Source organism: Eucyclogobius newberryi, unplaced genomic scaffold, assembly GCF_026437365.1.
Source record: "Eucyclogobius newberryi isolate DKJ021-1_F unplaced genomic scaffold, fEucNew1.0.hap1 SCAF_8, whole genome shotgun sequence".
NCBI classification, from domain to species: Eukaryota; Metazoa; Chordata; class Actinopteri; order Gobiiformes; family Gobiidae; genus Eucyclogobius; species Eucyclogobius newberryi.
In genome coordinates this window covers 8186334-8211334 of record NW_027316500.1, presented here as the reverse complement: position 1 = coordinate 8211334, position 25001 = coordinate 8186334, and the positions used below count along the sequence as shown (strand labels likewise).

The 25001-nt window shown below is 37.2% G+C and overlaps 1 protein-coding gene across 1 annotated transcript; it reads left to right on the top strand.

Annotated features, from left to right (window-relative positions):
- Nucleotides 1-1851: 1851 nt before the first annotated feature.
- On the top strand, nucleotides 1852-20675 carry kmo (kynurenine 3-monooxygenase). Its single transcript, XM_072437305.1, has 15 exons — nucleotides 1852-1992; nucleotides 3586-3655; nucleotides 3744-3841; nucleotides 4799-4888; nucleotides 6306-6354; nucleotides 7774-7861; nucleotides 11923-12088; nucleotides 12327-12398; nucleotides 15371-15492; nucleotides 17255-17402; nucleotides 17853-17910; nucleotides 17994-18076; nucleotides 19388-19489; nucleotides 19627-19686; nucleotides 20501-20675. The coding sequence occupies exons 1-15, from the start codon at nucleotides 1930-1932 to the stop codon at nucleotides 20645-20647; spliced, it is 1416 nt and encodes a 471-aa protein (XP_072293406.1). The 5' UTR covers nucleotides 1852-1929; the 3' UTR covers nucleotides 20648-20675.
- Nucleotides 20676-25001: the final 4326 nt, after the last annotated feature.

Sequence of the window (25001 nt, the reverse complement as noted above, 5' to 3'; positions counted from 1 at the left end):
AGGGGGCGCTGTGGCTCCAAATTAATTTATTTCACTTCAAGTAGGTTTAGGGCAAAGAGTTTAACAACTGATTCTAATTTGACGCAATTCGGACTTTATCTGCGCAAACGGCAGAAATGTTAAATTTGGGAGATTTCTGAAATTCTTGCTACAGTTTGCGGCTTCGCCGCACAGAGACCGTGAGAGGTATCAATGTAATTTGGATAACTTTTGATGTCCCACTCCTCAGTAGCATTTTCACCAAATTTCAGCTTTTTAGGGCCAACGCCCTGGGAGGAGTTCGTAAAAGTTTGGAAAAACTCCAAAGTCATGTTTAGCCATTTTTGAAGCAATATGGCCGACATTTGATTGGGCGGACGGCGTTGCCGTAATAATATTTTTTACTTCTCTTGTCACCATCTACCTCTGCGCCAAATTTCATGATTCTACGATCAGATTTTTTTTGGGTCATTTCCCATCTCTCAATGCATTTTTGGTACATTTGGGGGCGCTGACGCGCCAATTTTTTTAATTTTAGAAAAAGGAAATAGCCAGAATGTAGAGAGGCACGATTTTTAGAGGTGTGCAAATTTTTGTGACTTTTCGTCAATGTTCACTGGGTGAAAAATAGGGGGGTTGGTCCCGAGAAGAAGAAGAAGAAGAAGAAGAAAGAATAATATTCCGATGCGAAAACAATGTTTCCCATTTTTCAAATATCATAAACTATACATTTTCGGAAAGCGCTCGCGCTTTCCTACCTCATGGTGTGGGTCCCTGGTCACTGACGGGTACTTTCGTTAATTTTGAGTGGGCTCCGCCCACTTTGTGTTTTTGGCCCTCTATACAGTAATAATGTTCAATTTTTGCATTACATGCTTATATGCACGGAACATGCAAGAGATGGGGAACGTATTCGTGAGCTACTTAGGGCAAATGAGTGCTTTATATGGGGATGACGACCGCGAACCAATGTAAAGTGCTCTTTTAGTGCGCACTTTTGCACGGGCTTCGCCCGTTTACAACGGTAATGTTCCATTTTCCTACTACTAATTAGTATGCACGGGGCGTGCGTGAGTGAAGGAGTGCGTTAGTGAGTGTTTGGAAGTGGGCGAGCGCTTCGCACGGCCTTACGAGATTAATAGGCCTCTCGCCAGCTTGTGGCGCTCGGGCCTAACAAGTCTGCCACCCACCACCTATATAACCATATAGCAACTGTATAATTGCATACTACTCAGAAATAGTAATAATCACAGTTTAAATAAGCTAAATTACCCCATTTTTAGTCTCATTAACAAATTGTGACTTTGGCTTCTTTGGTTTCTTTATGAAGCTATGAAGAAATGGCACAACACAGACTGCTTTCTGTGCGTTTATATCACAATTTAACACGAAAAGTGCAATGGGATCAACGCAGTGAATGCACACATTTTCTTCAGAAATGCTTTATATCACCAAACTGGCCGTCAGAAGCGGAACAAATAAGACTCGAAAAGTGGAGGAGGACACGAGCAGGAAGAGGACCAGGGCAGAAGCCGTGACGCGTTCTGACCCCGGTTCTGACCCGCTGCAGACATGAGTGAGGGGCACAGAGGCTGACTCCCTCCCGGGCCCCCTCCTCCACATTTGCATTTAGAGATTAACCCCGTGTTGGCACTGGGCGTTTTTCTGTTGCGCGGCCCTTTTGCCATGGCTCTGCGCCCTCCCAAACTTTGCGACGCTTTGGCTGATGTTTGCTTATGTTATGCAGAAAAAGAGAAAGAAAAAAAAACACTACATAACTGCATTAGACAATCACGAGGTTCCACTCTGTTATCAACTGTTTACCTTGAGGTTATGACACTCTGAAGTCCCGCCTCTTGTAATAAACCCACTACAAACTTGCAGGGTCAGTTAGAAACGGGACAGAGGCCAGAATAATAGCCTCAGGTCTGTCTGACGTTTTCAGCAAAAATGGAGCCAACAGACATCAAATCGGACAGGCAGAAAGTAGTGGCTGTTGTGGGCGGTGGCTTGGTAAGATAAAATCATACAAGTAAATTATTGATTGTTTGTGTATGAGCTACTGATCTACCAGAAGAGTCACACTTTATTGAATCATGAAACAGAAATCAAGTGTGCAAAGTACCAACGCTTTTTCTTGCCCAATCAAAATTCACAAGGTCTAGCAAGATCTCTGGTTTCTTTGAGGAGTTTGCATGTTCTCCTCCTGTCTTGGTGGTTTTGTGGTCATCCTCTGAAGTGGAAATAATGTGGTCTGAAATGGTCAAATGTGGACAACAAATAACCTACTTGTTTCACCCTAATAATTGATTTTGCTCTTTGTGCATGCATTACTGTGTTCTAGTATATATTTATGGATAATAAAACAAATACATGTTTCCTCTTAAGACAATGTAATGTCATTTTACTTTTTAATTTAAATTGCGTCCATGCTACTGGCGCATTGTGTGCTGCAGTCTTTCCATAGATTCCACAAGAGCCAATTTATTATGTTCACAACTGTGCTTTATTTGTTGACATAAGTGCTCATTAAAAGTGAGCTCGTATCAAAATTGCCTTCAAATCATGACCGTGGAATACACAAAACCACGATTACAAGTCACAAACACACAAACGTTTCAAAAACCTGCTTGTTCACCTGTGTGTCTGAGTGAGCCTCTGTGACTTCTGTGCACATAATTGGCGGCAACAGTAACACATCTGTTTCTATCTTTGCTACTTTAATCATTGCATTACCATTTTTTGCTCTTTGTTATTATTTTGTGTCCATGTAATTTCCCTTGTGACTTAATTAAGTTTGTCTAAGTCAGGGGTCTCCACTCTATGGCCTGGGGAATTGGCCCAAATGATCATATGCGGTGCATTTTAATTTGTTTTTTTCACAGCAAACTGAAGTGATTCCACCTCTATAACTTCAGTAACAAACATGGCATTGTGAAACAGACCAAAATGTAATGTTTCAAGTCTGGTAATACTTTGTTAAAGCTGTGTATCTTTCTGATTGAATTACTTAATTGACCATTAATCTGTGTCCCTCGCTTCGAATATGTTTCAATTTGCAAAATATCAAGAGAAATGAGAATATTGAAACTACTTCATGATATAACACAATACCACTAAAGCAGGACAGTCTTATAGTAAATCCAAGTGTGCACTCTTCTTTAAAAATGATTTTCAACTAATAAAAAGCAGAATTTACCATTTAGTCGTTAGTTATTTTCAACGTTAGTCACAGAATGTACTTATTTGAGGTGTATATCTCAAACGTTATTGTATTATAAACTGTTGAGCCTATACAGAATATATTGCTATCACTGTCGCCCCTCGAAGAAACTGCTGTTGTGATTTTGGGTGTTACAAAAATAAATTGAATATTGTCCAATCTATGATTTATTAAACAATAGTATTATAGTAGTAGTTATTGTGAGTGACAGGTCCATATGCGATTGAATATCTGTTGTAGAATATAATATAATCTCAGATAGTGGCCTATATAACTCTATAGACGCTTGAAAACTGAAAATCCTCAAATGTTGAATGTTTGTTAGTTAAGAATGAGGTCCTTTGTTTGAGTGAGTCTAAATGTCTTTGTTTATTCCATTGCAGGTGGGAGCACTCAATGCCTGCTTTTTTGCCAAAAGAGGTTTTGAGGTTCAAGTTTTTGAAAGTCGAGAAGGTAAAGAATTAACATAAAGTACACCCTTTTCAAACAACAACACTGTAAAAGTATTATAATATTGGACTCATGATTGCGTGTTCTTCAGACATCAGAACAGCTAAAGTGGTGAAAGGCAGAAGCATAAACCTGGCCTTGTCTCATCGCGGTCGGTCAGCGCTGAAACACGTGGGGATGGAAGAGACGGTACAATCATTAACTCGTCTGTGTAAAGTGCTGTCAACTCTGTTAGGAAATGTGAACCATGTGATCTACTGAAGACTGTGCTCTGATTGGCTGATGGGTGGACATGTGCGGGCAGCTCGGATTACTTTGAATAGAGTTTTCATTCACACATGTTTTACTGTTATTTGTTGCATGACCACATTTGGCCTTGTTTGTCTGCGTCAAGTAAAACCTTTACTCGCAACAGAAAAGCAGCACTATTTGCCTGTTGTTCCACTTTTGTAAACTGTAACTATACTTTGGTGAATTGCACCTATTAATTAACCAGTCCAAATGCATAAGTTGAGTATATTTCTGAATAAGAAATTTAACCTAAAGCTGGAAAAATATGTATATTTCTTCCTTTTGGCAATTTTTTAATATCCACGTGTATTCATTTTAGACACGTGCACAACTTTAGGACAATTTTTATTTATTTTTGATGGCGAAGTGAAACTGGATGGAACACCAAAACTCAGTCAGTCAGTACACTGCTGCGTTCTGCTCTTGCTTTTGGGTTGATACATTTACTTTATCATGAGCGGCAGATGTTTTTTTGTCACAAATTGGTGCCTTTATCATATACTTTTCACCAAAATTAAAGTCAGGCACCCCAGCTTTTAGGACTGGCATATACAAAAAAACATATATACATCATAATTATTTCTCCATAATAATCAATAAAAGTGTATAAACTAATAAATACGGCTTTTAATAATGAATAAACATACACAAAACAGACCATCAGGTTAACACACATCGTTTTTGCCATAAACAACATGCTTTTATTGGCTTATAGAGTTGTCGATGTAAAAGTGAACAAACGCTTTCTCCGACTGTTTGATCACAATTCAATTAAAATGACATCTTTTGCTCAGACCTTCTCAAAGACCAAATAAAGAAATGAATTAAACCGCTTGCCTTGTGTGTCGCGTTCAGATCGTGTCCCAGGGAATCCCCATGCACGCTCGAATGATCCACTCCCCGAACGGAAAACAGTCTCCGATCCCGTACGGCAAGAAAGGACAGGTAAGACTTATATTTGTCCAGTGAAACAAAGACCTCAACATCTTAAAACAGTGCACTCTGTGAGGGAGCAGCGGCTTTATTCTGAGCTCATACGTATTCGATTGTAATGGAGACTCACGCCACATCAAAACTGGGACTAAACTGGGACTAAACCTATAAAATAACGTTAACTAGATCAGAACTAAACCAGGACGAGAACAGCACCAAATAAAGTGTACATATAGATTCAAACTGGGTCCAAACCAGGTGTTATATATTAGCTTACAGTCCTAACTAAAACGTTCTAAAAATAGTGTTTACTACGCAATATAGATGAGTGTTTTGCTTCAGTTTGATCTAAAAATATGTCTAATAGTGTGAATGATAGTGGGGAATTTCTGGTTAAATGAATGTATTTCACAGTTGAATGAACGTTCACCAGCACTCAAAGCTCTTAACATGAGTCCATTATGTATGTGGGCGGATAAAGTGTCTTGCCTAAGGGCGCACACACTGGAGAGAGATCAAACCAGCAAATATTCCGTGGGCGACTTTGAGCCATAATTGAGAAATGTCTAGCTGCGCTTCCCACCTTTCCCCGCTAATTTTCCCTTAGATTATCACCTACATAATGAGTCTACGCGGCTGGTGCTTGCTCAGCCCACGCAAACTTCCTGTGATGCGTATGACGGACGTGAAGTGAGTGACAACCAGAGAGAGAATAAACATACACCATTTAAATCATCTCTAAAAGTCAAAGTGTCCAGTGTCTGTTCCTATTTAAATGCTACAGAAAGTTGAACAGAAAGAGCTTTTTCATTTTTGATACTTATGATTTCATAATGTTGCCGGTTTTGTTATAAAACTGCCTTTCTGTAAGTGTTTTAGAGTCTGTTTATTCCAGGTAACGATTGCAATGATCAAAATACAACCTTTTTCATAGTTTGAATAGTGACATTTAGTTGATTAGTCGTTGCAGTTAATGAGCTTTATCCACTGCCCAAATGTCTGTAAAATATATACAGTTAATTAAATGTTTGGGATCAAGTCGTACATCTATATTTTTCTGTGCCAAAAGTTAAAATTGCCATAAATTTGTACTAAAAAAGTGAATATAAAAGTACTGATTTATTTTGTGTGTAAGGCCTCAGTTATATTCGAGCATGTTGGATAAAAATGTTCAAAAGTGTTAAGTTTTAGAGGTTTTAAGAGGTCCTAATCACTGAATTATTGTTTTGTAAATAATTTTAATCAATTAAGAATATTACTCACTTTTTACTCACAACAAAGAATCTATTTATCTGTCATTGTTTAATATAATACATAGATAGTATAATTGGTCGTGAACACTGGAGAACAGCGACTTTACATTTGATATAATGCAGTTTTCACACATTCACAATACAATTTAACACATTATTTCTCATGTCTATTCCAGTACATTCTTTCTGTGGACCGAGCCAATCTGAACAAGCAGCTGCTCACAGGTGAGAAAAAGAAATTGACCTTAACTAAACAGAAGAAAGACTGGGTAAGGGTCAAGATATGTAAGGTACAAGTTTCTATGGAGAAAGTGTAATTTAATAAGTATGAGAAGTGATTGTTATAGCCTGTGATTCCCAGGTTGAACTTGGCTTATTGACTTATTTTATAATGATTTGAAACACTATACTCAGCTCCTTGTATGCAATGTTCAACATTAATAATGAATACAGTTCCTCAATGAATCCTTATCTTCAGTATTTGCCCTAAATTAGCCTCAATTCCTACATGATTTGGAGCATAATTCTATACACTGGAGATAATTTCAGTTTAGTCTGGGGACTTTTTGCCCAAGTCCTCGTCTTCTACACTTCTGATGAATCCCACAGATGAAGTCAGACAGTCGCAGGGCGTGATTGCGTTTCATGACATTTCTTCAAACGACAGCTTTATTACTGTGACAAGAAATACAAAATGAAATGCTAAAAGAGGTAAAAATTGTTTTTAAAAATGTTATACATTTTTTAAATCCGTTTTTGCATATGTTTTTGCACTAATTGCAGCTTAAACTACAACTTTAAGGGGATATATTATGTAAACGAAACCTTTAGTTAACATTTTATAATTGTGTTCCCTTATTCTTTTGTATGGCCAGTAAAAATAGGATAATTACAATAATCAGATAACTCAATAATTAGGTCTGTTTTCTGGCCGTGTGTTTACAGAAATCTTATCATCAAAATCCCACGTGTCAGTTAATCAGTGGATTTCTAGAGTAACTGTTGTTTTTGGCAGAGTACAATGAAACAACTCTTTCAATCTTAATCATTATTGCTTTTATATTGTCTTTCTTACTTTGTCAAAGCCTGCAGAGGTGGAAACACAGCCAGTGAAAAGCAGTAATCTCATTGTCAATTGGGCAACTTAAAATCAGAGTAATCAAATAATCAAACAACTCAAAACAATGAAATGATCTAGGTGTTGGTAGAAGCTAAAGCTCGTCGTGTCTATTTATCTGCGAAACTAAAAGTGCAGCACGTCACTAGACATTCACCAATCAACATTATACTTTAAAGAGGCTGGACCTTTCAGTTAAACAGGAAATCAATGGATCTGTTAATATTATTAAGCCATTTCAGATCAGAATTGCAGTTTACAATGAACAAATGTAAAATAATGAACTAGTTATTTTATAGTTTCATATTGTATTACTTGAAACACCACATGGACATATTGATTTGACAAACACTGATGTTTGTATGTACTTGTTGTTATGAGTTAAAAGTGTCACTCATGTCATGTCAGGTCAAACTACCATGTGTTATTTTCTGTTTTCTGTCCTGAACTTTGGGATCTTTATCTTGATAAAAATGTATGAAGATGTTTCTTGTGCACTGCTCACCTATGCTGTGTTTTTTTGCAAGAGGCTGAGCGGTATTCAAACACCAAACTGAACTTCGACCACAAACTGCAGGACTGGAACGCAGAGACAGGAACCATGACCTTTGTCAGGTAAACACTCACAGACTGAAGAGCAGTGGCTTATGAAAGCTAATGGACTGAGATGTTTGCTAAACTGGGCCATGGACATGTTCTTTAGAACTCCTGTCTGAACATGTATTGGTCTTTATTTATTAAATCTAGGACAGACTTCATCGATTGCCAGTGTAAACTGAAAAATATGCCAATATAAGTTCTTCTTGCCTCATTTTATTCCATAACCGTGCTATTATGCTCCAGATGGTAATACATTATTATTGGAATAGTTGATTATTTCAGTAGTCTATGATTATTTGAATTATTCATTACCCTCCTGGTCTACCACCTAAAGTGTGCTGCACTAGAGGATTTTCCTCCTCGTGGCACTCGTCATGTCTGTGGGGTCAGTGCGAGTCTGTTACCACTATTTGTTCAAAACCTACAATCAGTTTACAATATGTTTACGATTGTCGCTTGTAATGAACTTTACATAAACAAGTCAGAGCAGCCGACAGCGGCAGACTCTTATTGCTCCATCTTAAACTGTAGAAAGAAACCAACACAGAGTTTGTGCAAACATTGTCATGAATCACCAGCACATAACATGACCAGAGAGTTCTAGTCTCCGTGCGCCCATCACAGCATCAGATGGTTCCTTCAAGACACTATACAAACCATTTCCACAGAATCACAATCAGAGGTGGTTTGTGCTGAGTTAAAACATTGTATTTCTATCACTCCTGCTGGAGTAATATGTTTTACTGAAGTAAAAGTGTTGGTTCTTCTTGGGAGTAAATCTAAAAGTGACAGAAGCTTTATGTTGACAGTATTCAATTATTTACACATAAGTGTTTCTTGCACTGCTCCTTCACATATGATTCAGTCTTCTCATTTATGTTTATCCTTTGAAAATAATGTGCATTATTTCATGATTTGTTGTTCTCATTACATTAACTTCAAATTATAAATCATTTGTTGTTATGTCTTGAAAGTTACTCTTACTTGAGTCATTTCTTGTACCTCTATACTTCTTGAATAATATTATTTTGAAGTAACTTAACTCTTACTTGAGTGCAATTTTTGGATATGTTACCCACCTTTGATCACAAGTAAGGTGAAAACTGACCATATCTAATCACTGAAGCCTTGAATGGTCACTCAAACATGTATTCATTAATTAAAATACAACTCAAGTAAGCTAATGATGAGGGAAACCGTCTTCCTTGCACCACTTGTAGACCCGGTTACATTAGTGGGCAAACACTCAACCGGCTGTGCCTCCTCTGCCCTTTGACAATAGTGCTGAAAGACAAAACGTCTTCACCTCCATGACATTAAAGATTTCTGGATTGACTCTGAGAAGACGCCCAAAGCCCTTATAATCCTACTTTTATCCTTTGGGGTCATGTCCTTGTATTGACCGCAATAAACCGGGTGCAGTGTTTAAAGTTTTATGTGAGTTTGGAGATTAAATGTCCTTGAGTTAAAAGTGACGCACGATTTACAACCTAATTAACAGTGAAGGCACCTCAGGGTTCTTCTGTTTCACTCACACTGCGAATAATCAACACAATCCCATATCTCCTCTGTTTCTCCTCTGCTGTGTCGTTATGTTGTATGTTCATTCACTGCTTATGAAAGACCTTCAAGCTAGTTCTAAATTAGACGAGTGAGGCTTGGTTTTGCGTCAAACAAGGGGAGGTTTTTCTGGGTCAAACGCCATAGCAATTTTTAAAATATTGCTTTCAGTGCAAATGGGATTTAGTGCATTTGTGGCAATTGGTGGCAAAATTGGTTTGTACCGGAAGATTGTAGTTACCGTATGTTTGTATGTGAAATGTTTTTAAATGAAAGCGGGAATCAGCATCAACCAACATCTCATCTTTTAAAAAAATACATTTGGATCTTTGCTGATTCCCCCAGGACTGCCTGAGTTTTGGGCCCATCTACTGGCTGCAGAGGGAATGACACTCACTATAAGATAAACATTTCAAGGCATTTCAAGCTGGAATCTCACTTCCGGGTCTCAGAACACAGTTGTACTGATCATGATTATATGGGAGTGATTTATGAACTTAAAAAACAGCAGAGAAGTTTCTCAGAGCCTCGTCACAGATCGAAAAAACTAGTGTTTTTGACGCTCAGAGAGAAGAGGACTTTCTAAACAGGATTCATCAAACTAGAGTGAATGAAGCTAAACGCTACTCCAGTTATGTTTTTGGTGAGTGAACAATGTTAGAACATGGTTAAAAGCTCAAAAAAGTCACTTTGGACTATGTGTCCTTTTAAGCTGGTGTCCCTGTCACACCACAAATGGGAGAAGTAGGTATTGAAATCTGTCTAACTAGTTCTTGGAGCTCACTAACTCTTTAGCACAATGTTAAAGGACACTTTTGCAAAATTGTCTTTGAGCTTTCGGTCTTCCTTCCGGGGGACGAAGGATGACAATACCTTCTGGAGTTCAACTTCTTTAGAACAACATCACAAGTACGAGAAAGCAAGAACGCTTCCTCGGTTTAGTGTACTATGGGATCATTTCTGGATTTCTTTTGCCTCTTTCATCCATTCTCCAGATATGTCAAGGTAAACAGACAAACAAACAAACAAACAAACAAACAAACAAACAAACACTTCTCTGATAGAAGGAATAAAAATAGAGTTAAAGAAAAAAAAACCTCAAAAGCCAGATAAATGAATGCTGTTGATAACACTATAACATGGAGAGAGTTCCAAACATCTTTGATTTATTCATTTTGGCCTCATCATTCATATATCAGATGATGCTGTTTATTCATTGCCCTCAGAATAGCAGCTTATATTCCTCTGGTTTGAGTTTAATCAAATGTTCCACTGTCGTCTGATGACAGGGAAATGAGACTGTGCTTACATAGAGACCAGGAAATGCACGTAATCACCACAGGTGATCAAATCAAATCTACACCTATTTTTCATCAGGAGACCTCAAGGTGACGTCCAACAAGGCAATGACTTTTCACAATCATTCTTTCACAATCGTTTAGAGGCAATTGCTTTATTTTTTAGCACAAAACCTTCCACATAAATACAGGACTGAACCAGGTCTAAACATGGTCTTACATAGATTTAAAGAATCAGTGGTGCTATTTCAAAATTGTCGAGATCAAGAACTGCACTAAACAGACTAAAACCATCTAATTTAGGATTAAACCAAGGATATAATGCAAGAATATTCCAGAAGAAAAATCTGGTCTAAACCAGGACTAAACTAGGTCTAAATCAGGATTAAACCAGGACATTTAATGCAAGACTAAATGGGAAAACAAAATCAAGTCTAAACCAGGACTAAAACATGTCTAAAACATCACAGAAAACCAGATCACCAAACTCAAGAAAACATAAAACAAAAACGAGCTAGTTCTGCTGATGTTGGGAACTTGGGATGGACCAGGAATGTCGCAAATTTTGTGTAACCCTGATTTATTCCTGGTTAAATTATGTTTTAATCCTGGACTGGTTTTAGTCCTGGTTTAGTATTGATGTAGTCCTGAGCTGGTTTAAGTCCTGATTTTGTCCTGGTTTAGTTCTAGTTTAAACTGATTTAGCATTGTATAGTCTTGGTTTAGTCTTGTGGAGCATTGTTTAGTCCTGGTTTGGTCCTACTTTAAAACAGGTTTAGTCCTGGACTGGTTAAAACCCTAGTTTAGTCAGTTTAGTCTCAGTGGAGTCATAGTAAAAATATTGAAAAACAGATACTATTCATCACTAAAACATGTATCGAAACAAGATTTGAGAAATTACCAATATTATAAAAAACTATAAAATGGACATATTGGACTTTTCCTATGGAGATTTGGAATAATCCCGAGCTTTATCAGAACATGGTAACATAATTAAATTACTATTATTTTGTGCTGAAAAATTGTGATTGTCATTGTGGTATTAAAATTAACATTGTGTATGAAGTGTTGAGATTGTGACGACATGATCCTTGTTTAGACCTGGTTTAGTTGAAGTTTAGTCCTGGTTTAGTCATTGTCTTGTCCTGGCCTGGTTTAACTTTGTTTAATCTTACTTTAGTCCTGGTTTATTCCTGATTTCCCCCTCTTGTTTTGCAGAGCTGACGGTTCAAAGGAGCACATCTTGGCAGACCTCATAGTCGGGTGCGACGGGGCTTTTTCTGCCATTCGAAAACAGTTCCTGAGACGCAGCAGATTCAACTACAGCCAAACCTACATCCCACACGGATACATGGAGCTCACTATGCCCCCTAGAGACGGAGACGTGAGTACTACATTTACGCACAGGAACTGGAAGCGAAGGGATAAGTGCAATCCCAATGGTCGCACTTAGCAAAAATCACAAAGGCTGCAGTTATTGAGGTGATGTTCAATTCAAATGAAAACTAACCAAAAAGAGTCAACAACAACTCAAAGTGATCCATCAGAGAAGAACGTCCTTAGTGAGAGAGTTGTATAATTTATCATTCAAAGTAATTTTTTTGTGTGGTTGTGCTCTGCAGTTTGCCATGGAGCCTAATTACCTGCACATCTGGCCCAGAAACACCTTCATGATGATCGCGCTGCCAAATCTGGTGAGAATTTATGATGTTTTCTTGCTGACATGGACGAGGGCTGTGAAATCACTGCAGGATGTCTGGATGCACTGATTGCATCCGTCAAAGGCTTTTCTAAAAGACTAAAAGGACTCTATGTGTCCTCAATACACAACATTCTCTCCAAAACATAGGAACAATATTATAATAGTCCCATATTTTGCTATATTTGCCGTTTTTAGACTTTTTATTTAATGATTAGGATTACATACATGTTGTAGAAAAGTGAAAAGTGCAGACGGGGCAGAGACAGGAGGAGGAGGTGGAGTATCTCTGCACCGCATCACATTTGTGTTCTCTCCAAAAAAACAACCGTTTCAATTGATTAAATCTGGTAAATGCACGGAGGCAAGAAATAACTCTTTTGGGGATTGTTTTGAGGTACAATTAACACTAATAGAAGGTCAAAAGCTCTCAGAAGTGGATTTTGCATAAAAATATGTGACAAAACCTTTTACATAAATATTATTCATATTAAACATATTATATTACATATAATATAACTATAATTGTAGCTGTAATAATGGCATGATTTATGGTTGTCATAGTTTCCATAGACACAGAATATCTCCTGCTGTGCTCAGAGCAATACATTTTAATCATTATTTGTAGACTTTCAGCCTTTGGATATTGGATTACCATAACGAAGCGAATTGGGAACACTGTAGAGTGCTTTAACTTCATATGACTCTAAAAAGCATCAAATCAGCCTCAGAATGAAGCAAAAACTAATAATTCCATTAAAGTGAGTGCATAATTGTCCCCCGGTGTCAGCACTGGACAGCTCTCCCCACTCTTGACCTTTATGTAATCCTCCAGAGCTAATTACTGTGGACCAACCCCAACGTCTCCTTCCACCTGTCCTCCCCTGTCCTCCCCTGTCCTCCCCTGTCCTCCCCTGTCCTCCCCTGTCCTCCCCTGTCCTCCCGTGTCTGTCTCCGTTTATCGTCCAGTAAAAAAGAGCTGAAAAACAAAACAAACTTGCGCAATACTTAAACGTACCCAAACATTTTACAGGTCAGTTCAGCACAGTTTTTCATTTTTTCCTGCTCATTTCAGATTCCTTGTTTAATTATTGCCATGAGGATGATTAAATAATACATATTTTTATTAATTCACCCGTTTATAAGTGCTCCATCTTAAGTATCCTTAATAAATCATGCAAAAAGACATAATTAATAATGAACTAATACTTAAGAGTGATGCAGGCTTAGTAACGTCTTAATTTAGGAGCAAGGGTTATTCTATTAAGTAGTTAAGCTAAGATATTCCTTTTTTTAATTGTACACACATGGGGACATTTCATTGTTGCAACGCAGGTAGATACAGAGGAAAAGGACAGATAATGTTATATAAGCTAATCTGATCTTTATTAATGCTTATAAAAAAAATAGTGTTACCTATGTTTCTAGTTTAGTCAAGGCTTCTTATTCATTTAGTCTTGGATTTGTCAAAAGTGTAGAAAGACAAACACACAAAACACAGTTGGAGTACCTCAGCGCCATCGTTTCCATGGGCTGGCGCCTCTTAGCTTGACACAGTTTTGCTCTTTTGGCGTGAGGCGCTCAAAGTGGCTGAGTGCTTTTGGCTGTCATCCAGTGCTCCAGTTTCCCAGGTTTCCCCAGGTGTGCGAACGTGACGCAGGAAGAGGAGGATCTTTGGAGGAGCGGCAAGGAAAAGATGGATCTGTCGTGTGTCACTTTGTAGCAAACAAAAACCTACATGAAACCATTGAAAATCATTGTTGACCAATTTTAACCAATAATTATGAAAAAAACCATGAGGATTTGACGATTATTACTGAGAGCGTGTGAAGTCTCATCTAACACTTTACTATTTCTCAAGTTTGTAGACTTTGTGTGACTTTATATTTAGATGTATTTCTTGTAACTATCGATTGAATTAAAACCTTAGTCATGGTTATTATTATTATTTTTTTTCCATTTCTTACGATTATATTGGGTCCTAAATAATCACGATTATCTTGACATTCCTAGTACGGATCAGTTATGTTATACAGGCTAGTTTGTAATGTAGAAAGTATTGAAAACCAGATATCGACAGTCCAAAGTTTGATCTTTCCTGAACAGTTTTAGAACTAGTAAAATACCTCATAGTAACAGATAAATAGTATTATTTTGGGTTGAAAATGACCGTCTATTGTCTAAAAAAGAGCGTTGTTTGAGTATTGAGCCTTTTCCTTGGTGTTGAAATTAAGTTTGAAATGTTAAAAACGGTAAAAAAAAAGTCATATTACTGTTTCTTGGAAGAACAATCATGAGCTCTATAATCTTATACCATTAATAATATATATATTTGAGGTAGGTAATGTTCTAAATGTAGGTCATATCAAAGTGGCTGAGTTTATATATAAAAAGATGCAAACACGGTTATCTAAAAATATAAATGAATGAAACTTGCAGTGGACTTTTTCCAAACAAGCCTCATATAGTGACTTTGTTTCTCAATCATGGCAGAAAGTAGGAAGGGGCAGTTAGTCCATTTTAATCAAATAGTTTTTTCAACGATTCCTAATGGTTCATGATCATTTGACGGACAGTAATTTGCCCTGCCATTTAAGCTCGCGTTTTAATTTCCTTCCCGGCTATTTTGGTCTTATTCATTAGAACTCTATAATATATGTAAGTAGGTCTTGAGAACAAAGTAATAAATTGCTAATGTGTCCAAAGTACTTTCAATCCTTTGCCTCGTATTACAGTACAGGCTGTATTTCCTAACAAGATGATATTGTAAAGACAGAAATCTATGTCTTTGTTTCATAATAAAGCATTGTAGTGATCACAAAGTTGGTAAAGAGCATGATTAGCTCTGGAGATGTGACAAAGGCTAAAAGTGTGATCCTTCTTGCTCCACTCAGTTTGAATGCCCAGCTTTTTATTGAATGAGATGTGACGATAAGTGTCTAATATGTTGTTTCTTTCCTTCCCCAGGACAAAACCTTCACCTGCACGCTCTTCATGCCGTTTGAAGAGTTTGAGAAGGTCACCACGGGAGAAGAGGTCCTGGAGTTTTTCAGCAAATACTTCCCTGATGCCATTCCTCTGATCGGAGAGTGAGTGCTTAAACCTGCTGCAAACACACTCACCTCAATGTTTTTAAGACAAACATGACAGGTGAAGAGGAACTTACCTTTAGAATGATTAATGTAACTGTTTCTGTAGTTTAGAATGAAGATAATTCATGTTTTATATGAAATTAATGGGTTAAAATGCACACAATGACGTACAATTTACTTATTTGGTTCTTATTTGAGCCAGGTTTAAAACAATTTATTTATTTTGTTAATATATTACATGTGACACAATCTGTACATGTTGTATATTTTTACAAGTTGAAATATGTCGACAAAATGAATCAAGAATTTTAAACTTAGCTCAATGAAATAAATCATAAATGACATTTTTGGTGTCTTATTTAGCATTTGAGCAAACGAGATATTTCTGAAAAGATTTGTGATGAATTATTCTTTGTCAGTAAATCAGACTACGCTTTGGATATCAACAAAACCCGAAAAACATTAGGTACAATCAGAGGGAAACAATTACCCAATGATAATTTTGTTCAAGAAAAATACTTTTGAATATTCAATTTGCCACATAAATTAAAACGTTTCAGTGGAATAATAAAACATTTGATATCAATTAAAAAAAAATGATTTAAAAAACAACTTGAAGATAGAATGTGAAGCCAGATTTTCTAGCCGTGAAAGTAGGAAGCAGGTGTTTAAATCTCCCAGACTCATTCACAAACCCTATGGAAGCATTCACACGCTTTAACGGGCGTTTCCCGCTCTCCAATCATCCCCGGGCCAAACCTGTGGAGTGTGAAACTGTGGACAGACTGGAGCATGTTTGTGGCAGGCAGGATTGTAATTTGAAGTGAGTGAGTGATGTTGACGTAAGAGGGCCGTGAAGGAGGCTTTCTTTTTTTGACGTGGAGATATGCGCCCCAATAACATGTTTGATTAGACATGACAGAGTGGCTTCTCCGTGGATTGCCTTTGAGAGAGCTGGGAGGAGTAATCAGGAATATAATGCATACTGTAGGTCTCATTTATGGGCTTTATTCTTTATAAATAGAGCTTTCAACCACACTGTAAAAAAGAGTTCAATCAATCTTGCATATTTTCTTTGTGGCTCTCCGTACTCCGTAATGAGCTGCTCCCCCTGGTTACATCTTTAAGTGGTGCATCCATTTAAAGACTTTAAGTATTACATCTTTGACCTTAAATGAGACATATTATGTAGGTCGACTTAAATGCTCTTTTATACATGTCATACATTTGTTCCATCATTGTTAACTTGCATATGTCATATTTGGAACAATCCTGTGTTGTCCTGCATTTGAGGCTCGAGTGCAAGGAAAATTCCTGTTTTCACCTACCCCCTTTCTCTGTACATGTGATTAACCTGATTCTATTACTAAGCCGTTTTAGACCAATATTAGATTTTACGATGATCAAAATGTAAAATTAATTGAGATCTGCATATGTTATACTTTCATATTACTTGTAATACGTCTCCTTTAATAACAAACAGACAGCAAACTCTCTTTACAAATAAAAAGTTAAAGAATGACATGTTTTCATCTCTTTAACAGTAAAATTCTTCCATAATTGAGCCGTAATTTATATATTTATTTTTGTTTAAGTCCCTTTTTTCAATAATTATGCACTTTTTAGCTAACGGCTATTGGGTTTAGCCTTACTTAGAATGTCTCTCAAAAGCTTTTTACATGATCAGGTGTGTTTACTTTTATTTCCTCTCCCGTGTACAGTACATCATTGTGTTTTATAATCTCGTATGTCTTTGCAGTGAAGCTTTGAAGCGTGATTATTTCCGGCTGCCCGCTCAGGCCATGGTGTCAGTGAAGTGCTCGCCGTACCACATCGCTGATAAATGTGTTCTTATGGGAGACGCTGCGCACGCCATCGTCCCATTCTACGGACAGGGCATGAACGCGGTCAGTGCACGGACACGGAAGGACAAAAGACAAAGATCCCATTTGTTAATCTCTCGGCAGATGTGTTAAATCAGTAACGGGCCATTCATTCATATTATTTCTTGCAAATATAAAGTATTGAGACCTGCCCCGTCTCTGGAAACTACACACACCCGCACAATCCCACGTCAAGTTGTCTTTTTGAATATCCCAATATGTTGAAATCACGTTTAGACCCTATTTTATACGTACACACACTTAAGAAATTACCTTTAATACCCTTGGATTTTTGGATTTTATTCCATTTGAAGTGATTGTGGTATTTCATTGTCACACCACTTTTACTGTGCTATATTTTTTAAAAGCCGAGCCTCTTCAGCTTTTCATGATTCCGTCAGAATAACTGTAACTGTGCCTTCTCTTTATTTAAACCCCATTCATAATATTTGAACCTCATTGTTTCCTCTACAGGGCTTCGAGGACTGCATTGTTTTTGATGAAATTATGGACCAGTTTAACAATGATTTGAGTACGTTTTTTCTTCCTCTTTCTTTAACGAATGGACTGCAGATTAAAGACTTCAGTTAAAACAGTTGCATTTCTGTTTAAAAGGCGCAGCTCTTCCTGAGTACACGAGAGTAAGAGTCCCAGATGATCACGCCGTCGCAGACCTGGCCATGTACAACTACGTCGAGGTATCGTAATGGAACTGGAACCTACAGCTCTGTGCGATATCTAAGAATGTTCTAGAACCTGTTTGGCGGGAAACAATGTTATATTTTTAAAAGGCAGTTGGTGGTTCAAGCTATAAAAGAAAGCTATAACCCACTTATTTTCTGTCAAATCAAACAAACAAACAAACAAACAAACACACAAACACATAAATAGATAGATGGATAGATAGATAGATAGTCATATAGGCATTCATCCTAAACTTTTTTCTCCCTAAATCTATTTTGAGTGAAATTAGCTTCAGTTTTAGGTGAAACCAGCCAGATTGATTAGAGATGTTAAACTTCTTTAAACATTTTGCTTTGGCGTTTCATATTGTATAACTTCAGTGGCTCGATGATGTATCCAAGGTCATTGTGGTTAAGACACTTTGTTGGGATTGGTAGAGTAAATCAGTTTAAATGCATCTAAAAAGCCTTAAAACCTGCATACCAAACATACTGCACATTATGTATATCAAATAAACAACCAAAAATAGTAGTTGCTTGTATAAAAGTTGGTTAAATGTGTGGTGCCATTAACACCGTGTCACCATCTACGTCAGAATTTATGGATTTATTTTTTAACAACAGAGGACAATTACCCCAGCCATGAGCAGAGCTGGTTTTAAACGTTGCCCGTCAAAGTGAATTGCCCCAGTTCCCCTCTTATGTCGCCTGCCCTTCTGTCAGGTGTGACAGGAGCACAATGACAGTGGCAATTAGAATCACATCAACACAATGTCAGTAATGATCACAGATGCTAACGCTAACGCTAACAACCTCCAATCTTAATTAAACTCTCTGACACATGGAGCAAAGGCTAATGGGAAATGGCACGTGCTCAAACTTTGGATTACAAATAGCTTCAGGACAAGGATGTTTTAAGGTGTGTGAATGTGCAGCTTGTGCTTGTGTTTGGTTTTTCCTCCGACACACACAACGTTCAAGTGTTCACAATGACTCAAAGCTTTAAGGATGTAACAATATCAGCCCTTTGTTGTGCTATTATACTGCAGAAAGGTCGTACACAAACACGTATACAATCTTTTCATATAAGTGTTTTATTGTCGAGGAGTTTCTATGCAACATGTTTAACCCTGTGTAGAACTTGGAGTTTTGATGCTTCTCAAGGCAAGTGCATTTCTAAAGCTCAGATATTTGCTATTTTCTCAATACCATGAACCTGGCCTATATCTCCATAGACATAACTGCAGGCTAATATTGTGCTAATACTGTTGAAGGACATTTGGATATTGTTACATCTAAATGTGTTAATGTGTTTTTTCTCTTCAGATGAGAGCTCATGTCAACTCAAAGTGGTTCCTTTTCAGAAAATATGTGGATAACCTGCTGCACCTGTTCATGCCCCGGACCATAATCCCACTGTACACAATGGTGAGTTTACACTTTACACAGCATGTTTAAACAGATGACCACCTGTTTATGTTTAAATGTTTAAATGTATATTAACCTAAGGTCTGGGCTTTCTTTGTATGTTATTTACTGTCTCTCATGGTCTCATTCTATTACAGGTGACATTCACAAGGACACGATATCATCAAGCTGTGGAGCGCTGGCAATGGCAGGACAAAGTAAGACACTTGTGTGTTTTAAGACATGTTCTGTTTTTGACCAAGCGAATTCACCCAAATTTATACTGTGTCCATATAAAACCAAAAGCACAATCTAAGACCGATCCAAGGTAAATAAAATGACTGTAAATCTCAGTTGGAGCACTTCTGTGATATATTAACATTGATTAGTTTGCGATATACTTCATATTTGTCTTTGTTACTTTGATCAAAACAAAAAACTGCATTTGATATTTTCATAAAACCAGTTTGAAAGGCAGAATCACACTCAAATCAAAATTCTTAGATTTTGTGTTCATTTTTGGAGTTTGCAGCTGGAAATATTTAGAACGAAAAGAGTTCCGGCCATGGCTGAAGATTTGAATCAAAGATGTTTTGAAACGATAAAAACTTTATTGGAATTAGCAAAAAAGTAAAGAAAAAACCAAATAAAAAGTATGAAAAACACCTCATATTATTGGGAAAATTCTGAAGCATTAATGCACGCAATTTAACCTATAAAATGATAACAATCATTAGTCTCATTATTCAAGGGCGATATAGCTGCAAAAATAGAATCACACAATATTTTTTTCCTCATAATCACCTCCACCTTTTCGATTTGATGAAGTTATACATTTTTACATTTTTACATTACCATTATCATTTTTTTTCATGAACATAACATCATTTTCATCAGTTTTTAACACAAACAAATAGCCCAATTTATTCCTCCAAACACGTTTAATGCCATAACTCGCAGCCCTCCACCAGAAAAACTACTGCAATGTGTCTTTAAACTGTAAACTTAATTGCGTTCTCGTTTCCGTTGCAGGTGATAAACCGCAGTCTGTTTTTCTGTGGCAGCGGCGCCGTCCTCTGTGGCTCTTACCTGCTCTTTAAAAACCCCCCAAACATCGACAAACTCAACATCGATATTGAAAAGATGTGGAACAGGCTCGTCTCCTTCGGGAACTCCTGAAAACTGGCTGCCGTTCCTCAACCATGAGCGACAGGGAGTTTAATTAGAGCTTAATTTAAAATATTAATTTATAATGAGTGAACCGTGCCAGGGAAAGAACCGCTGTAACTTATTCAGGTCAATGTGAAAAATTGACAGATTTTTATGCCAGTACTTTACACACTACGGTAAAAGCATGAGGACTTTCTGCTTTATTTTGTGGTCAAATAAATAATCAGTATGAAGTAAATGTCCAGGAAACATGATTGGTGTTTTGATATAGAAACGGAAGTGAAGAATGCATTTATTACATTCACTTTGCTTCCTGTTACTGTGCTGTACAATAAACAACAGGTTTCACAGTTTTAATCTGTAAATCTAAATGCCCCAAAATGTATTCTTGTGGTTCCTGGTTCTTAACATTTGCATTACTCACTTCAATCACAGTTACAGTAATTACCATAGTGAGGAAATCCCTTTTATGAACGACTCTTTATTGATTGAAGGGTTCTAAGAGCAGCATTTTATGAAAACTATTTGAAGACATTTGGAGACTGACTGATCCAGAAGGTAATAATTTAGATAAAAGTCCCATCAACTGACTTTTTGAGGTCATGGTACAACTTATAATGAGAGAAAGAGGGTCCAGTTCTGGGCTTTTAAAACCCTGAGGTCAGCAGGTTGGGCTCTTTGTGAAGCTGACTCTCTGCAGTCTGATTCACTCTGATACTCTGATTATAAGTGCACAGAAGTAACTCTGATTTCAAATTCCTCCTGGACTTTTTGGGGGTAAATAAGGAGAGGCTGCTGTGGGAGGAATGCACCGGAACTGAGCGTTTTCTGGGTCTTGATCATTCCTTTTTCAGAGCTGAAGTCAATATCACTAAACATTTAGGAACTTGTAATAACAAAGTCCAGAGAGAGTGTCTGTAAAAAAAACTATTAAAATGTTGTGATTTTTATGCTTATTTGTTGTATTTTTGCCTTTGGAGTACAAACTGACCCTGATTCATCCAGAACAGTTGATTTGACTAAAATAAGTGGGTTATAACTTTCTTTTTACACCTTAAATGCCCAGATCTTTTATCAGATCCTTGACAAAAGGGAATAAACGTAGACTATTTCAAACTTACTTAGGTATGAGGGCTTTTAAGACTTAGTTCTTTTGATGTTCTCAAGTGTTTCATGTATCTCACAATATATTTAATTTTACTGAAGGATTAAAATATTGGTTCCCTTGCCTTTTATTAAATGGTAAATGTACTCATTTATAGAGTGCTTTTCAGACCATTGTGCTCATCTAAAGTGGTGACTCGCACAGAGATTCTGCTTCTGACATCGACCCCAGGGACATTGAAGGACCAACTTCACATTGTTGACAAAAAAGTGTACTTTAACATCCTTCTATAGTATATAATTTGTCAGTACTGCCATTACCGGTATATTGAGGTTTTTAGTGTCATACTTAATTTCTAGCTTGCTACATTCAACATTAAATCAGTTCTCGTTTGTCTCTTATCACCCACACCATCTTTTCATCAGGTTTATTCATAACTGAGGTTAAAGGCGTGTCTCCTGTAATTACACATTTATACAGAGCTATACATTTATACTGAATCCTTCTGATTGTATGCAGATAACAAACATATGGACTATATCGTAGTTACATTTTTAAGTAAAAAAGCTATTTGTATTTTTGATTATAAATAAACACTTCAATTAATTAAAAGTTCTCTTTTTATATCAATCTGGCTGAATTTGCTAATTAATCACAAATCTCAAAGAAATCTCAAATAACAAGACAAATAATCCCAACCAATGTGAATTCTTATGAACATGTTTTTCATTAAACTGTATGTATGTTTTTAGTATGTTAAGCACACACTGGATGTATTGCTTGAAATATTGTCTCTTTATTGGACCATACACAATATCATAGCTCTGTGTACAATATGGTTTTGTAATGGAAAAATAACACGTCTCTTCCGTGCACTCACTTACATTTGGGTGCCTAAAAATCACCCTAAAAATTCAAAGTTCCAAAGGTCCCAAACCTGCAGCTGGAAACACTGAACACAGCACTTCAGTCTCAAATCAAGGCAAACACAGAGAGAGTGTGTACGTGAGCGTAATGGACTGGTAATGTTAAATTTGAGATACATGATTTTTAAAAGCTTTTTGTTCCATTAGACGGCAAAGTGAAACTGGAGCGGACCGCCAAAGTGCTGTCAATCAGAGCGCTGCGTTCAGCTCCTACGTCCGGGTTTACGCAGGATAAAATACTTTAGTATGAGTTGCAGACAGTGAGCCGTGGTCTCATTTTGTCATAAAGTGCTGAGTTCACAGAAGGCTGTACTCTCTGGGGAAAAAAAACAATTTGTTCTTTTATAAAAATAAAGTCCCCAGCTTTACTTGAGTTAGCGTTCACCCAAAAGTATTCTGACATTATGGTGTTATAAATGTCAGTCGTGATCAGGTTTGGGTAGAGTAACCAAAAATTTGTATGAGAACCATTAAGTAAGTAGTATTTAATTAAGTACTCAAGTATTGAGCGTAAAGGAGGTGTTAAACCGTAGAATACTCAATTAGGAGTAAAATAAAACCCACAATCAGTACATTATATTAGAAGGTTATTCACATAAATGTAAATATAACAGAGTACTACATTTATACCCAACTAAATGAGTTTATTCCATAATTGATTTCCCCTAATGATGGATTTATAACGTATCATCCAGAGCTCTAGTTTGGTCTGTCTAAACCATTGAGAGAACACATGTTTCGAGATGTCCATAAGGTCCACTCGCTCTGCTCTGGTTCTGCCGTGATCACTTTGCACATTCAAAACTCACTTGTATCACAATCAAAAAACAAATATGGAGACTTTGAGTAACTAACGGTGAATACGAGTCTTTCACTGCACGTGCATGAACGGTCTGGACTGGTTTGACACAGAGGCATCAGAAGAGGACAGTTTGCAGACACAGACGGAGGTCACTCAGTTTGTTTGGCTTGGATTCACATGTTCAGTCCTTGGACGATTCCCTGGCTTGGTACTACTGCTTTATGATTGTGCTTATTGTCCACAGGTTACATCCATCTCGTGGGTTTCAAATGCTGTATTGGTCTATAAAACTAGTAATAATATGTTAATAACTACCCCCAATCCAGACAGAAAGGTCAGCCCTGCTAAACTGGTTAAAAGCTCAATAAACAAATTCAATCAAATGATAGGACCCTTAAAGGTGAATTATATGTCACTTTTCTGGTGGCAGAGATGTTAGAAGGTTTGATTCTGCTAATTTCTCCCTGCGTCTGGGTGAGTTTCCCCAAGCAATTTGAAACATGCTCAAAAGGTGAGACCCTCCAGCTACAATAGTCCTGACCAAGCCTTGCACAACGATCTGGAGATGGGCCCCCTGTGGCACTAAAGGATGGGTCAAATGCAGAGGACACATATCCCTAAAGGAAGAGTAAAGTGTACCTTAGAATCTATGTTTATTGTTATACTTGCTTCAAATGAGATGGATATGTTTAATGCCATAGACTGTGGCGCATTCTAGGCAAAGCAGCTAACGTATCCTCCACCAGAAAAGTACATTTTGCACCTTTTGACTACAATTTTGTCACAGTTTTATCATGAAAGAAAATGTAATTCTGTCAAATGGACAAAAGTTTTAAGAGTGAAGACGGTTCTTCAATTCCTCTGACAGAATACTGGAGAGTCACTGTCTTATATCTGTGTGAAGGATGAGCCAACTGAAGCTAACACAAACGACATCACAGAGTTTCTGCAGTTCGACTCCTCTAAGGTGTGAACTGTCACCGGAGTCATATTTTCATAATTGTACAAACCTCTAACCGTTCATCTTACACTTATTAGCAAACTCTGATTAGCCCGATTGTTTTCTTTGTTTTAGTTTAGGCCTGAGGTGTAAATTGGTCATAAGTTGTACCTTAGACCAGGGTTTCCCCAGGCTTCAACATAACCACGCAACAGAGCGCCCCCCACTGTGGAATACAACTGAAAGCGTTAATAATTTCCAGTGTTGGTTTAATGTTTAAAAAAAAAAATCTTAATAAATTGTGTTAAATACTGTCATAATTTTGTTTAATTTTTTATCTTGAATCATGAACCCTCACTAAGGGAACCACCGCTTTAGACTTCCATTTCTGTTCAGCGATGGATTGTTTTTCCTGCCTCTCAAACCATTTCTCATTTGCAAAGATCTGAGCTTCACTGTCCTCAAAGAAGTGGAATCTGAGAGGGAGATCCACGACAGACTGCGGTCCTGAGCAGCTCTCATGACAAAACATATTCACTCTTAAAAACATTAAAAACATTCGTCCAGTTGACAAAATTCTGTGTTGGTTT

Excerpts from the sequence above, each read along its gene's own strand:
- kmo (XM_072437305.1), top strand. The coding sequence starts at position 1,930 with ATGGAGCCAACAGACATCAAATCGGACAGGCAGAAAGTAGTGGCTGTT. Across the intron at positions 6,355-7,773 it reads GAACAAGCAGCTGCTCACAG|AGGCTGAGCGGTATTCAAAC; the intron begins GTGAGAAAAAGA and ends TTTTTTTGCAAG. Across the intron at positions 12,399-15,370 it reads TGATCGCGCTGCCAAATCTG|GACAAAACCTTCACCTGCAC; the intron begins GTGAGAATTTAT and ends TTCCTTCCCCAG.